Source organism: Phlebotomus papatasi, chromosome 1 (assembly GCF_024763615.1).
Source record: "Phlebotomus papatasi isolate M1 chromosome 1, Ppap_2.1, whole genome shotgun sequence".
Lineage (NCBI taxonomy): Eukaryota > Metazoa > Arthropoda > Insecta > Diptera > Psychodidae > Phlebotomus > Phlebotomus papatasi.
Genome location: NC_077222.1, coordinates 81,419,008 through 81,436,494, shown reverse-complemented (window position 1 = coordinate 81,436,494; position 17,487 = coordinate 81,419,008). Strand labels below are relative to the sequence as shown.

Here is a 17,487-nt window from a genome sequence, read left to right as displayed (position 1 = left end):
TTTGCGTGGAGTCTGATTTAGAACTATTTTTCTCTGGTGTTTCTTCATTATTATCGTACTATATTAACTTCCGCAACAAATTTCATATATTTCACAACAAATTACATTGATATATTCTCTAAAGTTATTTAAATTAATTTAGGTAAAGTGCATTTCACATGAATTCCGTTATGTTTTTGAAAATATTGTTCAAATTTGAGAGTGAGAAATGTCATCTTCACCCGCCAAATGTTCAAATTTGAAGAACTCTAGGGGAATGTTGGCATGGTACGCACAGAGTGAACCTTCAATCAACGCAAATTTTCTCTTTATTTGCAAAGAGCTAGTTCGACATTTCTTATCCATAAGATAGATAATTATTAAGCTCATGAGACGATATGAGAAATGGTAAGTCAGCTCTTTGCAAACAAAGGGAAAATTCGTATCGTTTGAAGGTTCACTCTGTGTGAACCATGCCTACATTCCCCTACTATATTTCTAAATGAAGTTGGTCCTTACAATTATTTTATTTAAATGCACAATTGTTTCATCAATCCAAATTACATCATGTTAAAATCCAGTTTTCTTAAGAAATATGCAAAAAAAATTGTATAACAATATAGCCCCACAGCTCAAAGTAGCCCCACCTCCCCCTATCTATGAAAATATATTTTAATATCTAATCTAAAGTCACACATTTCCTGAAAATATAGGGAAGATTAATTAAATAAATATAGGAAAAATATGAAGTGATCGAAGCCAGAGTGTGTGCAAAGCCTGAAAGCCTTCCCCTACGTAAAATTTTCATATCCAAAAGTACTATAAGTACAAAAACGTAACAGAAAAATAATGTTATTTCAATTGGAATCCTAGATCCCGTAACGGAACTTTGCCTTCAGCTAGGATTACTTTTAAGCTATGTGGAATTAATTTTAAGTTTTTGTTTTCTACCCTGGGTGATCAGTGAGAAAAAAAAATCTTGAAAATTCTCTAAAGATGAAACATTTGCATAAAACTCACCGTTAGAAAATTACCTTCAATTTCCGAGTGTGAAGATCCAGGTGGAAAAAAATGATTGAAATTTTTCCTCCATGGGAAAAAAATTGTCCATGATTAATTCAGAAGATCCTAGACAAGGGTTGAGAACTGCCAAAAAAAATCACTATCTCGGTCTTGGGTAAAAAAAAATCTCACGTCCCCTGGGAAGAGAAAAACGCATCATCTAATTCAATTTCTAATGAGATGTATATACAAGGGATGCAAGACAAAAAGCATCCTCGTGAGTCTTTCACATGGTACACAGGAATATAGTTGAATAAATCACGAGGATCACAAGATCACAATGAGAAAAAAATTACAATATTTTTGACCTGTTTTTTTTTCTTTATACTTCTTTCTCTTCTATCCTGTCTTCCTGTGTCCCTCGAGGTTTTTTTTTGTATGCCAATGAGACAGAAACTACCCCTGAATTTTATTACCCACCGAAGGGACATGAATTCTCCTCACCCCACAGACGTGTCACTAAAAAAAAGAAGATCGGGCCCAGAGAAAGAATTTGTCGACCGATGGCAGGATATTTCAGTTTGTCCCTGTTGTCTGAAGTGTGAAGATCTTTTGCGAGACCACAGAGTCCGTGTTGTGATCAGTGGTTCATTAACAAGGAACAGGAAGAATAAGCTTTTCTCAAAGGAAAATGTTCTCAACCAGTGATGATGCAGGCTTTCGCTCTTTAGAACGTAAGTGTTCTAAGAATATAATTCAGATTCAATGATTTCATGCGGGAGTGAGTGAGTTTTCCAAAATGTGACACATTTGTCCAAAAGATGATTTCACCTCAGTTGAATGTGCTAAAGAATTTTCATACAAAGTTGTTTTTCACCATTCTCTAGTTGCGAAAATAATAAATTTTCATGCTCTACTAGTGCACCAGTGATGCTCAAACTGTAAGCTCCAACTTTCGCAATACCCCTCTTGACCTTATCTTTTGCGGTTGTCGTCGCAATTCCGTCCTAAATATTTACTCAAGTGGTGATAGATTTTGTGTATATAATTTTTTTTTTGATCTTCATGGCGAGTTTGACAAAAGATCTCATCTTTTAGAAAAGAGATCATCGTCATGGAAACATTAAAATCCATGAAAGTATTTAATAATGATTGGCAATTGAACAAATAAGATCTTACTACTTTATACTAATTGTTCTTTTTCGCGGAAAGTAAATTTTCTATGAAAAAAACATCACATGATCGTGAAATTTTATATTTTTTCTAGTGGCTATCGTCAAAAATTTCTGTTGGACCGGTTTGACTTAAAACATTACGTAACTTGATGATCCTCGGAACGTTAAAAACTACTGATGATGTTGCAATTTAAACAATCATTCTCAGTGTGACTGCACTCAAGACACTTTGAGCATTTTACAGATTAGGTGTAAGATTACTTTGTATAGTATCCAAAAAATTTGAGAAACTAACCTCAACTGCCGTTCTTGAATTAGATCATGCGGAAATTTATACGGATGGGGTGTTAGAAATCCAAAAAATATATGGCTCGCGGTCAAATGGATCCCAAGGTGCTAGAAAATGGGAGAATGGCATTTGTGCCTGCCACCCGCATATGCCACTTTCCCAGATAAAACGTCCAACATTCTCGCATTTATAATTATTATATTTTATTATATGCACAAGCCACGGGGCGGCTGGTGGGCTAGAGGGTTCGGTGAGAGTTTTATGATAATTTTGGTTTCGTTGTCACCTCGTTCCACTTCTTATTTACATTAGTGTGTTGCGTTACAATGAAAAAGTAATACAAACGCTGTTTTTTTTTTGGGTGGTGATTTCCATTTGTGGTCTCACTTTGCGCCCACAGCTCACGGGGCCGCAGTCGGTGATAAGAGGTCTCCATGTGATGGGTAAATTGTTGACATACTACCTGGTGGTGGCCTCCAGATATCCCGATTTTCTCTCAACTGGTACCAAAATTTTCGACACTCCAAAGGTGTTTCTCTGCATTTTCTACATTAACAGCGGTGGGAGTGTGTGTAGAAAATGGGGGGAAAATCCAACTGTGGGAGTCGCCTTAATATCAACGTGAGTCCATGGGCAAATATCTAAACAGCTTTGTTTGTACCGTGAATATTGTGACAGTTTTGTGTCCGCCTACGCAATAAACTTTAGTTAAATATTTGCACCATCAATTAAGGTGGCCTGATAACGACCTCTCCACCGGGCAATGAGAGACTATTGGTTAGAAATTTATTCATTTTCATATACATATACTTCAGTGAATAAACACAAAATTCACGTCGTCAACAGCAATTGTCCAAATATACTTGCCATCTCATATAATGACGGTGGTATCCACACAAAAAGGCCTCTTTTTTTTCAACCTTACCTTCTCTCTTATCACCAAGAACAAAAATCTTCCGGGAATATGAATTAAATCCTCCACTAAATTGCCACGTAATTTCTCTGTGTAATTAATTAGTCACACTGCTGGCCTGGAAAAAAAATGGACCATAAAACCTCTCCCATATAAAGGTCTAATAGAGTCACTTCGTGGACTTAGGTGATATGAACCGCGTACCAAAAAAAAATGTATTTCACAATGTAAATTTCGCAGGAAAAGTTCTCGATTTCAGATGCTATGTAAAGAATCAATTGATAGCCGAAATTCCCCCTCAAGAATCCCTGTTTGGGAGTTTTTCCACTTACACGCAGTGACTGATTGACTGCGTGATGTGATAAATTTCCCACCCCCTGCTATTTATCTCGTCTAACCCTCCATAAAGGGGGCACTATCAGGAAACACGATGGGTATCAATTTGTTCATCGTTTAATCCAACATAGAGTAGATTGTATGGCAATATACAAAGTGTATACTAAACAATACATTAAAAAATGTTTATTTTAGTGGGTATTTTTTACGCTGTCAATTGTATTATTTTTTTAAATACAAAAAATGGGACTAAATCTTAAACATTGATGAATGAAGATAATAACCTCACATAGGGAATCAATACTAGGATCAGGATTTTGGAAATACTAATATTTTGATATTCGACAATCTATACACTGAGAAAATATAAAAAAAACGGGGGTGCGATTAACTTTTTTTCCTCATAACTTTAACACTTTTTAGGTGTAAAAAATATCAACATTTTTTAATGTTAAGTTTACACCTTTTAAGGGTAAAATTAACATGAAAAAGGGTAACTTTAACCCCTAATACACCTAAAAAGGGTAATATTTACACCGATTTCGGATCAATACTGCAGGGTAAAATTCACATTTCCGGAATGTTATTTTGACTTTTTCGGATTTCTCTTACAGTAGGTATTTAAATAATTAAAAAGGGGGAGGTGGAGCTACATTGAAGTTGGGGCTATATTGAAAATGCTATTTTTCGTCTATTTCCAAAAGGAAGCCGGGCTTTTACGTAACATAATTTAAATTAAAATCTAGTTGAGACCAGCTTCCTTTGTAAATAGCGTTTTCAATGTAGCCCCAGTTTCAATATAGCCCCACCACCCCCTACCATTTGAAAGTTGTAGTTAAGAAAAGCGGATTATTATTAGTAGACGTTTTTTTTAGTTCCAATATTAAAAACTAAATTGAGGCTCACCTTTTCTAACACTGAGAGAAATCCGAAAAAGTTAAAATAACATTTCGGAAATGTTTATTTTACCCTGCAATATTGATCCAAAATCGGTGTAAATATTATGCTTTTTAGGTGTATTAGGGGTTAAAGTTACCCTTTTTCATGTTAATTTTACCCTTAAAAAGGTGTAAAATTAACAATAAAAAATGTTGATATATTTTTACACCTAAAAAGTGTTAAAGTTATGAGGAAAAAAAGTTAATCGCACCCCCGTTTTTTATTTTCTGTGAACCTTGATTTTAAACGTAGAATTTTCCGTATAATTTCCTACTTTTAAAACCAATCTCAAGTTATAGGAATGATTTAAAACACTGCAATACTCAATCAATTCTCTCATGGATATCAACTTGATATAAATTGTCCTAAATTGGTGTTCTCTCTTCAGATATATTAAGGAGTAAATGCTGTCCCCTCGAATGTGAAAAAAAATCACTCACTTTTCCATATGCCGTATATTTTTCGACCAATATTTTTTCTCATCTCATTTCATCAACCCTGTGATTTGTTGATTAGGATCATTTCTGGCGTTGTGTATCGAATTGATGAAACAATTTATCTGGGGCCTCTGTGGTTCATCCTATTGAGAGAAAATTGTTCTGTGGTAGCAATTTTCCATCAATTTTCCGTACCCAATTTTTGGGTGAGGCAACAACAACTTGTCACATTTTTCCACCATCCGTGCAATATTCATGAATTTTCTCATGTGATTTCGATGGATTGGAGAGCTTTCAATTGATACTTTGTCATTTATGGCCTAAGGGAATTTTGGTTGAACGAGAAAAAATACTAAGTGGTGGGAGAACAGAACCAAAAATAGCATACATGTACTGAAGAAGAAAAAATATTTTTCTACAAATGTTCAAGGATAAAAGGTTTATTTTGAAAGAAACGTCTCTTGCTCTCTAAAACCTATTTAACAGATCTCCTATCAACAATCAATCTTCTCACATTTCGTCTTTTAATTAAATTTTTCTTACCTCTTTTCCTTTCGTCGTGCTATTTCTTTGATTTTACCTATATTACTTGGATTTTCTCACGACAAAAAAAAACGTTCAATAGGGCAAGAAAATAATAATATAAAATCAACTCTAGAAATGGTTTTTTTATTCAATCCATCTGCAGTACTTCACATCTGCAGGAATGAATTGTGTGAATTCATTGCTGGCCATAAGAAGAAAAATGTTTGATTGTCACTGTCCAAGGGGTGATGACTGTGAAAACCACCCTCTCAATCATTTTTGGACTGGATGATGAAGAAAACTGGGTTTGAGGGTTGATACCAAAGAGAGGGACAATTTTGCAAAAATGTCGCTTGAGAGAAATTAGCTGTGTGACCACAATGATCAAATTGATGCATTAGAAGAGGAGGGTTTCCAAGGGGACTCCCTTACCCTAAACAAAATTCTTTCAATAAACACTATTCCGGGGATTTTTATGAAAATCCACCCAAAAAGTTTCAATTAATTTTCACGGAATAATATTTGATGCAACATTGTTCAAATGTTACTGATGCATAAGCAACATTCTATAGGAATTTTTTTTATTTAAGCAAAAGAGCGTTTTGCGTAGGGTCAGGTTATCCCTTACAATCAACACTATAGGGGGAAGTGGGGCACCTTTGAAATTGGGATTTTTCACATATTTTTGAATAAAATTGAGCCTTATTTTTGATATAATTTGATATGTGATATAATTTAGGTGCACAAACAGATTGAGAAACCAATTTACATTATGATATGGCTCAGTTCCACTTAAACAGAAGAAAAGTCCCAACTCCAAAAGTGCCCCACTTCACCCTATTAATTTTGGGTGGATACATCATACACTTTGGTCAAACCAATTTGCAATTGGTTTATGTTCCATTTAAAAATATGAGAAAAAACCCAATTTTAAAGCTTCCCCAAATCAGAAGTGCCTCAGTTACCCCTAAACAGGATATCTAAAGAAAATCATTATAATATTTCCTAGTATAGTAAAGGGATTGTCAGCACCATGTCCTACGGAATCAAGTTCAGTAAAGCTTATTGGATGCAATTTGATCACCTTTAACTCTAGAGAAAATCTTGGTGATCATCTAAAAGTGATTTGAAATCGGTAAACTTACATCATAGAGTGAGTGCTCTACCATGTGACCAACAAAGTGCCAAGAAAAAAGATTGCAGTTTTATATTTTTATCGAAATATCACACTAAAATAATTTTTTTGCATACAAACAGGTCATTTGGTGGTCCAAAATTATGTGTGGTTCCTCGACTCGACCGGTGGTCAATGTTTGAATGTTTTAATGGTGAATTTCTATAAAATTGTCACTGATTCGTATTTATTTATGGATTAATTGACCTATTGATGTTAGATCATACGCCAAATATTAGTGCAAATATAAATAAATTGAATAAATAACTCTACTGGTCGAGACGAGAAATCGGTCGACTTGAGAGCACTTTACCTTATTGTATTATAATTTTATTAGCCCCTCAAAGCGTGCGTATGCCGCCGTCTTCAGAGTTAGTGACAGAATTCTAACAGAGACAAATTATAAAAATGGAAAAATCCCAGAAAGTTAGTTGGTCGTAGCGCCTAATCTTTTTTCACTAAAAGTGACGATTATCATCATCATGTTGGTTGACATACTCCCTAACACTAGACCTACCAAGACCCGGTCAAATTGACCGTTTTAAAATTAACACATATTTAAACGGAACAATGTCACTATCGAATTTTATGAATTCCTTAAAATATGCATGTATAATATATTTTTCAGTGTTTAAATTTTAATTTTTTGCTCTTTTCCAAGACAAAATTGTTGAGTACCCTACGGTCCTAAATAGACTCAGGCTGATCCTCGAGAATATTTAGCCTGTAAAATTTGACAGTAAAGAATAAGGTAAAGGAAATTTATGCAAAGGACTTCTAATCGATGATCCTTGGCCCTCAGTGTATGACAGTTTGAGATAAATCTTTACTGTTACATTTCACAGGCTAAATATTCTCGAGGATCAGCCTGAGGCTATTTGGGCCCTACCGCAGTTTGTTATTTGACCGAAAAACGACCAAAAACGGTCAGTAGGTTTAGTGCTAATATGGCCAATTTTTGCCTACCACTGGCATTTTCCGACGTTTTTTGTTTCACGTTGACTTAAAGGAGACAAAAACGAAAATCGCACTCCAATTGTCAAGAAGATGATTGACTCCAAATTGACGCCTTTACCTTAACCAACTTTTGTCTCCCTTTCACAAATTTCTACAGTGCTCGCTTCGTTATCCGGATAATTGGGAGACAATACGACAGATGTTCCGGATGGATTTTTTGAATTTGTTCAACATCTCGAAAATATAATACAAGTTTTTTTTTGTAGAATTAGAATAAAAGTTTTAAAGAAGCTTAAAAAGACATAATTAGAGAATTCTATGCTATTATACTTCATTTATTAAACAAAAACATCAGAGGATAATTCATTTTCATTGCTGAACACACATAACATATCGATACCTGAGAATAAGAAAAGAACAACTCGCGAATGGCCAACTTTACAGGAGAGCGATTTAAAGCTGAGATTTGCATTTGCTAATAAATCAATTAATTTAACTTCACTTTTCTAATATTGTACATCAAACGAAAGGATTCTATAATAGCTATCTTAATTCCATAAAATTTTCACAAAATAATGTGTATTTTAATAACTATTACAATATTTTCCGAGTTGTAACATATTTTTCCTCAGCTGTCATATCAAAAACTCAGGATAAGACCCAAACAACTCGAGTTTTCCCACGCTGCCAAAAGACCCGGCTGGTCACGAATCTTTTGTCAAAATTGTTTCGATATCATTCCCCATACGCATCACTATCTATGTATACTAATCCATCGCGGCCATTGCTCTGAACCACCACGTGTTTTTAATCACTGTGACAGATTCATTGACAATTTCCCATTAGGCATAAACTATACCTATAAACACATTATCCTCATAGAAAATTCGATTAAATCGATATTTCGATTATCGCACTTTAAAGGGTTTTCTCGATGTACTGCCGACAGGAAAGCGAAGTACGCATGAAAAGCGTGAGAGGCGCTCGTCGTCCATTTTGTTCTTGGCGTAAAGCGCTCGCTTTGTATGACGCCAACGAAATCAGTTGCCATTTTTTAAGAGATATCCACGCAATAGTGCAACTTTAAAACCCGAGACGAAAAATCACGTAGATTACCAAGTTGGCATACTATGCTATTTCAGATATTCTTAACAAAGAATCAAATTTTTAATAGTTTTTCAATTCACAAGACTTCCACAGCAGTTATAGGACTTATAAATTAATTTTTTAATATATATTTTCCTATTTTCTTGTGGTTTTTGTATAAATTTTCTGAAAATTGGCAGAAAATGCCAAAGTGATTTATCACAGATTATCGTAACAAAAAGCCAATTTCCATTGAATTTTCTTTTTCTAGCAATTTGGTAAGGATTATACAACTAATATTCGTCTGTACAATTTTTAAATTCTCATTTGTAATTTGTGAATTTTAGATTTTTTTTTGTGAAATTCCAACAGGAATTCGGGAAAGAAGAACAACTCATAAAATGCATTTTCATCTTATTTTTCTTTACTATACCATTACAAGTCTAGTCCAGTTACACATTTGAGGTTACTGGCAATTTAAATGACAATTATTTTTATTAAACAAATCAAGGAAAAATCATTGAATTGAAGAGAGATTTCATTAAAAAATCAATTAATTGCATTTTCGAACACATGTGATTTTGAGAACAAAAGTTCGATTGGTACGGGAAACCATTCAATGGATGACGTCCCGTTAAATAAAGAGAAGAAGAAAGTTCGATTAGCATTGATGGGTTTCTAACTCACGCGTGACAATTCCACACAGAATTCCCCCTGTGGGAACTGTAGTGAGGGGAGATGTCGATCAGTTGGTGTGTGTCTAGGATGGGGAACTGGAAGAGGAGGAAGAAGAAGAAGTGAAGTGTGGAATGGCGGCTAATTATCCGAAAGAACATGTAGAAGACTTTCATGTGAAAATTGATTAATAAAAAGATATAATTATCGAACTAAGAGGAAGTGTTTCAGCGAAGTAGGATTCCCAGGGCGGGTAACCATACCAACAATAGGTCTTATATTATTTTTTTTTATTTTCATTTTTTACATATTTCTTGTTATTATTTCAAACCAATTTTACAGTTAACAGTTTAAACTTAACAGGTTATGAGCTCTCGCGCCAAGGAGAAGTTTGCTGCATAATAAATTAGCATTTTATCGCTTTTATCCAGTTTTTGCAACACTTTACAATATTCGAGAACTTAAAAAAATATCAAGATATTAGTAATATTTGATAAGTAATAGCATAATAATAGATAATAATAGCATTTTACATCTATTTCGTATTCAATTTCCACTTTTTAGTTTTTGATCCATTTTTTTAATTTTTTAGAAGATTTATTAACTATTATTAACTATATTAGTTATTAACTAGTTATTACCAATTTGAAGACTATACAAATTTGCAGCCAAATAATAGCTTATCCATTGTCGTGAAATCAGCCGGGATACTTTTGACAAGCAAAATGATGACGTCACACGGTCGAGTTATGCGGCTCTTATCCTGACTGAATTGAAAAATGAGTGAGATTTTGCTTTTTTAGAAAAAGCAATATAACTTTGGGAATAATTTATTTTCCAGTATAATATTCACAGGGGAAGTAGAGGGTGTCAAGGAGTACCCGAAAAGCGAAAAAAACGAATTTCGCAAAAAATCGAGTTGTTCTTTTCTTATTCTCAGGTATCGATATGGTAAAGTTCCCTCAAGTCGACCGGTTCCTTAATTCGACCGGTAGAGTTATTTATTCAATTTATTTATATTTGCATTAATATTTAACGTATGATCTAACATTAATAAGTTAATTATTCCATATAAATACGAATCAGTGACAATTTTATAGAAATTCACCATAAAGCATTCAAATATTGACCACCGGTCGAGTCGAGGAACCGGTCGACTCGAGGGCACTTTACCTTACATGACCTCAAAATTATTTTAAATGTAACCGTCGATAACCGTCGATTAGAGAGCGGGCACTGTACCTCTTTTTATTCTCTGCATGGGACTAAGGGTATTTAAAATTCGAAACTAATATACCAATTGGAAAAGAAAAATTTTAATTAACCAAAAAAAATCCAATATAACGTTATGCCAGAGATTATAAAAGCTGTGAATTTATATTTAAACACATCCTTCTAATTAACACAGAGTGCAATTCGAGCGGAAAAAACAGGATGATGGGATAAAATGTTGCTAAATGATTATTGCCATTTATTTAGAGACAGTTTCACATAAATTTGTGTGATTTCATTTGTCTACTTTTTCAACTGGGTAAATTGTATCCTTTTTCCTGACAATCTCCCACTACATTGGAATTATATTTTAAATTTATCCCAGTGATATTAATTGACATTTTGAACAGTTGACCTCAATAACAGGGGATTGCTTTTAAAATTTCGAAATATATATACCTATATAAATTGAAAAATTCAACTTTATTGCTGCATAGTTGCTTGAGGGGAGGGGTATGCTGTATTGCTAAAATGGAGAGAGCTCATGGGACGAATTTTAAGGGATGGGATGAGGTTACATGAGTCTATTTGTGCAGGACAAAGTCAGACTGACCAATGGTCAGCACATGCGCGCTGAAGGATGGTAAAAGTGTTGGTAAAAGGAAACGCCCCGAGAGTCCTTTTCACAAGATTTTCTCCTTACTTTAAGAGGTGGCCTCCTCATGAGTGAGATGGGACTATTGGAAGTTTCTAAACAATGGTCCAGAAGGGATTTTGATTCTCATTCTCTCTCTCTCTTTTGCTCTCCTGCCCAGTTTCGATCTTTTGCCATTTTATCCCTGCTGCCATATGCTTGAGCTGTGTGCTCGATGGATTTTCTCAACCCCTCAAAATTGATTAATTTTTGCCCCATTCGTGGACACACTAATGCATGGGCAAAAAAAAGGAATCGTTTGATGCTGAGGGTGGTGCATTTGTCCATTGAAAATATTTCACGTTGTTTCTGTGACAAAATAGGCACAAAGCATATGGATTTTTGGACAGCAGACACAGAGGAAGGTACCTCTTTTGAAGGGGTATAAATGTGCAATGCAATATCGTAAAATATTTTCCCAAAATAGGAGCATCGAAATTTCCACGCAAAAACCATATATGCATATAGTGTGGCAAATAATATTTAATGCTTGGTGGGTTTGTGGCTGCCTAGGGAGAGAGGGTGTTGATCAAAATTCTATGGGATTAACAAAATCACCCCCGAAGAGCTTAGCACATATTGCCATATTGGTTTGATGAAGAATTTTCTGTAATTTAATAAAAGCCCACTCTCTCGGGGGTTGAGAGTTCACTTGGTGTGATTGGGGCAATGGATGATGGTCACAATTGGGAATTGAGACAGTTGAATAAACCCCCTTATTCCCCAAGTTGTGCACCCTTACATGGAATCTTGCTTCAGGATCATGCAGAGAAAGAGAGAAGGAAAGGAATTTCCTCTCAAGAAGATAGTATGATTCCTATTGGAAAAGTTCGCGAATTCAATTCGATGACAAATTCCCGAACTCATACTCCTCTTATATCATATTGTTTATCTTGTTGTTTGGCTCCCACAACCCCTAAAGGATGGGTATAAGGGGATGGTGTGTGGTAAAGCCAAAAATCCCTGAGGCAATGGACAAAATTCTTGGGTCAATTTGCAGATAACGAAAGTTTTGTGGATTGAGGGAAGAAAGTGGGGAATAGGATGGGTAAATCCTTGGGTTCCCAAGTGGTCGAACTCACACCTTAAACTCTCTCCCATTCTCAGGCAGGTGCTTCGGTGTAAATGCGATGTTAGTGGGAATATCCGCGCTCTCAAACTTTCTTCTACCATAGTCCCTTGGCCTATTTAACTCAAACCATGTCCCACCCACTCTTTCTCCACCAATCTTTGAGAAGATCCCTGAAAAGGAGACCAAGTTGAAGTGAATATTGTTTAGTGGGTTTCATCCCTTGAAGCGTATCCGAAAATTGTGCGAGTGTGCGAAGTTGTGAGACTATAGAATACTTTTGGAGATGGAGAACCAATTTGTTCTTCGTTTTCTTCAACCCCATTGAATGTTGTATATATGTGTGAGAAGACTAAAACTTTGGTCTTTTGGTGGATGGAAGAAGAAGTACAAGAAGCTGGAAGAAAACTTTCGAGGGAGTTCATAAACAAAAGGCGAAACTAATCCCTTTTCCAACGTATTACAAGCAATCCACACATCTCTTAGACCGATCTGTCTCTTCTTTTACTCTCCTATATATCTTTTCCCTGGGCCTCGCTATGCTCTTGAAAATGGAAATCACAATCCTTATTATTTATTTTCCTCATTTTATCTCCTCTCCCACTTTTGCCCTTTTCTGATTACACCAACTTTTACCCAGAAAAATCATTTCCTCTCCACTCAATTTCCATATTAATATCATTCGGTCAGAAGGCACTATATTAACCCTCAGAAAACAATTTTTGGGAAGGAGATATCGACAAAAATTTCTGCAGTTAATTTCTTTTTGCAAGAAATTTGTGATCGACAGAGAAGAGTATTTATTGCTGGATATCATTACAATCACTCTCAGAAAAGCCCTTGGGGGAAAAGTATTATTTCCATTTCTATTCGAAAAATCCATCGTTATAAGCAAGTGAATCTAATTGTGACAAATGGTAAAATATCGAAGAAAATTTCACCCATTTTCATTTCCTTATCTCTCCTTCACTTTCATAAAATATATACTCTGATTAACTTTCTCAGGCAAAAATATCTACATTTATTTCTTCTTATACTTGAAGAAGCAATCAACATACAGCCAAAAATTACATTCGCCACACAAATTGGCGACACAGAATTTCCAGGGAGGAAATAAACAAACAACTCTTGGAATGTCTGAGGAGTACAGGCGTGACACAATTTACGCGAGACAAATGAATATCCTAAAACCTGTATTTAAGAGAAAACTTAAATTAAGAAATACTAATTTAAACTAATGAATTTTACACTACACATAAAAAAATATTTTGTAAAAATGTTCGTAAATGTTTGTGAATCCCTATGGGGGAGTTACAAAATGCTCGTGAATCGTATAACCCACAAACAAGTTCGTAAATAGTTGTACTTTTTTCACAAACATTGTTCGTAACATAATCACTTGACGAACATTTTTTGTACTTTTACAAACATTTGTTCGTAAATGTTCGTAAACACACAAAAAATGTTCGTAAAATTTTTTCATTTGTTTGTAAATGTTTGTTTTCCTGTCGAACGTTTTACGAACAAATGACAAAATTTTACGAACATTTTTTGTGTGTTTACGAACAAATGTTTGTAAAAGTACAAAAAATGTTTGTCAAATGATCATGTTACGAACAATGTTTGTGAAAAAATACAAACTTTTACGAACTTGTTTGCGGGTTATACGGTTCACGAGCATTTTGTAACTTCTCCATAGGAATTCACAAACATTTACGAACATTTTTACAAATTTTTTTTTCTGTGTAATTAATAAATCTTTTTGTAAATCTGTGAAAAATTAAAAAGACATTTAGTTGTATTTTTCTCGCTTTGCAGAATATTCTGCAAGGTTTGTGTGCAAAGTTACGCATGGAAAGTTAGACATTGCGTTAATTTTGATAATATTTTCCTTCTTTCTGTTTCCTAATCTAAATTTTGGTTGTCAAATTCTTTTCTTAGACAGTTACACTATATAAATAAATATTTTTTGAAATGATTGAATGTGAAGAATTTAAATTCAGTGACCGTTACGACGCGTGTTTGATAGTGTTTTACTGTGAACCCCTAATAGTTTTTCTTTTCACAATAATCATTTATTAATCTGTAAAGGCAACAAAATGAAAGCAATTTTCGTCAAAAATTACTTTTTTGAAAGAAATCCCATCTACTGCTGTAGGTGGAAACGTCAAAATTTTGTCAAAAATGCTATTTTTAACTAAAAATGCTTCCAATATATAGAGATCTTATAGAACAAATTCTAAAATATGAACATTCTAAAGCCAGTATATCGAGTATATTGCCTTATATAAGTTAATATAAATTCTCTACAAATTCTATCGCGGATAAATCATTAATTAGCTATATTTAATTCCTTTAGTTCTATGAATTATATTGACATAGAGGAGATAATGATACCATTTTTTCTTTGCCTGGCCTCTACACACTAGGAGAAATTTCTTTAAAAAATGCCTTTTTAAAGAAAATTTTCCCTATCCTTGTAGGCAGAAACATCAGAATTTTTTTTAAAAAAGGCAATTTTTGACGAAAATTGCTTCTAGTGTGTAGGCACCATAAAGCATTTTTGAAATATATGAATATTTTATGAAAAAATGTTCCCATCGTGTTTTCTAAATATAAAAATACGTCTCAATAATGTTTCAGTGTATAAGAATTGATAGATGAATTAGAATAGTGTAATGAATTTTTTTCTTGAAGTGCAATAATTTACTTTGAATCTAATAATTTGGTAAAGTCGGACAGCACTGAAAGTCGGACACATTGAAAGTCTGATATACTAAAAGAGTCGAACGATGAAAGGCGGTTTTAGCAACCAAATCAATATGAAGTTGAGCTGTTTCCTACGTGTCCGCCTTTCCAAACTTTACCCTAATGTTAATTGCTTATCGAAACTTTAATCGCGTTAAGTGAGACCTCTCTGTTAGTTTGGCGAATAAGGCAAAAGCAAGACTGAGAGTGGGATCAATTGGGGGTTTGAGGTGGTTGACAAATAAATCCAAGTGCGAGATTTTATTACCTCCTTCTACCTCTTCATCGTGGCGAAGACGACAGAGACCAGAAGGAGTGAGAATTGCCAGGAAAGTGTGAGTGCGAAAGACATTCGAGAGTTCTTGACACTAACGGCCAAAGAAGATATTTAATGTATTTCGGTGCAAATGGTTTTTCTCTTAAGGGTGGTTTTCTGGATGGTTCACTGAACGCTCTTCTCGTTTTCATGAAAATTCAGGTAGTATGGGAAAATACCTCCTGATGACCTCGAGGTCATTCCCAAATGGCCGTCAAATCTATTTAAGTGAGGAAGGTGGCAAGAATCCAATATAGAATTAATATCAATGTTGTACCTTTCACCTCACTCTGTGTTATAATTCAGTAATTTAATTATCTTATTTGTCTTATTCTCTTGCTTTCTTTCTCGGTGACTTTATTGAATTGCTGACCCACCCTTCAGACTCCGATACATCAGCAGACACACCTGAGGGTAGTCTCCAGGACATCCTGACGTGTGGATCGTGTCAAAAGACTTTCGCTCTATCGGATATTGTTCGTTTCATCCAGCATAAAGTCAATCAATGCAATAAAGAAAACTATGGACAGTGTTTTAGTCAAGGTGAGTCAATAAAAATCGATCTTGGTGGGTTTTCCTTATTTTGCCTTCTTTTGCATTGAGGAAAAATTGCTTTTTGGCAGGTGGTACACCAAGCGACAGAGATGCAGACGATGGACGACCTCTGAGCTTAGTGAATACTCGACGACCATCAATATCGGCGCCGATTTCGGCGAGAAAACCCTCAGGATCGCGCGTTCATTCACCGCCACTTTCAAGTCCTGCCGAACTCCTTCTTCTCGGTGATGGAGGATCATCGAGTACACCAAAGAGACTCTCAGATGGTAAGTGCCTGATCTTCAAATGCTTAAGAATTAATTTTAACCGTATATACGATTTGTGTTTTATAAATTTGAAGTTGCCTTTTTGTGTTTTCCGGTTTTATTGTTCCCTGAAGAAGTTTTAAGTTGTTTTTGGTTTTTTTTTGCAATTCTTTTGCATCGTAACAAAACGGCAAATTCTTGAGAAAATGATTGAATCACATATTCGAAGTTCTTTTGTTATTTAATGTTTGAAATTTTCCTTAAACATTTTGAAACAATTTTATGATAGGTCTATGGGGAAGTAGTGTTATTCAAAACTTATTAAAATACTTTCTCTTCTGCAACCATATAATTTTGATTAAAGTTTAAGCATTTGTTTGAAGCCTGCAATCAGCAGCTGTGTATTGCTTTGCATATTTTTGTGTGGTAGACCACAGAAGAAAATAGGATATCAAGGCAAATTTGCATATGATCTTTCAGACAATGATCCATCGACACCAGTCCGGAGGGCTACAATTAGCAGTCCTCTGGGTTCCAGTAGCATGGATGATGTCAATAAAGGGGATGAGGTGGAAATTAAGCAGGAACGAATGGACACAAGTTCCAGTCACGGCGAGGATAGTCCTCTCGTGGACAACAAACATCCCGCCAAGAAGCTGAGAACTCAAGTTGCAGATGCAGAATCCAACACAATGAATACCGGTGAGTTGTATGGCATATCTCCCTCCCAAAAGTCTGTCAATCAAAAATGCAAGAGGAAAATCCCTCTTCGACTGAATAACTGGGATGCTGGAGGGATTTTTTCTATCGACTTTTGCGCCATGTTTCGCAACGGACATGGAATTTTCCTCTCACCCTCTGGACATATCAATTACATTTAATTAAATATTCATACTATACCCTTTGACACCGATGGGCAAAATGGGATGAATGAAAACATTCGTGGTGGACATTGATTTTTATAATTGTAATTAATTTCTGAATTTAATTCACTCAAAATTATATGAAATGGGATATGGGAAGAGTATCTGGATAGAATTCATGGTATGACCTAGTTGAGGAAAATCTGTCTAGGAATAAAGTTGAAAAGATGAAAATCTGTCTGTCCACAGACTCATTTCTATTTTCTCTTGAAGTTCTTTCATCGTTTCTACGATT

The 17,487-nt window shown here is 34.9% G+C and overlaps 1 protein-coding gene across 1 annotated transcript in view; it reads left to right on the top strand.

The window, feature by feature from the left end:
* LOC129810345 (B-cell lymphoma/leukemia 11A) overlaps positions 1-17,487 on the top strand; it is a 64,098-nt gene that overhangs the window by 23,050 nt on the left and 23,561 nt on the right. Inside the window, exons 2-4 of the mRNA XM_055860757.1 lie at positions 15,911-16,069; positions 16,150-16,350; positions 16,810-17,031. Coding sequence (XP_055716732.1) covers positions 15,911-16,069; positions 16,150-16,350; positions 16,810-17,031 — 582 coding nt within the window. The remainder of the gene's footprint in view (positions 1-15,910; positions 16,070-16,149; positions 16,351-16,809; positions 17,032-17,487) is intronic.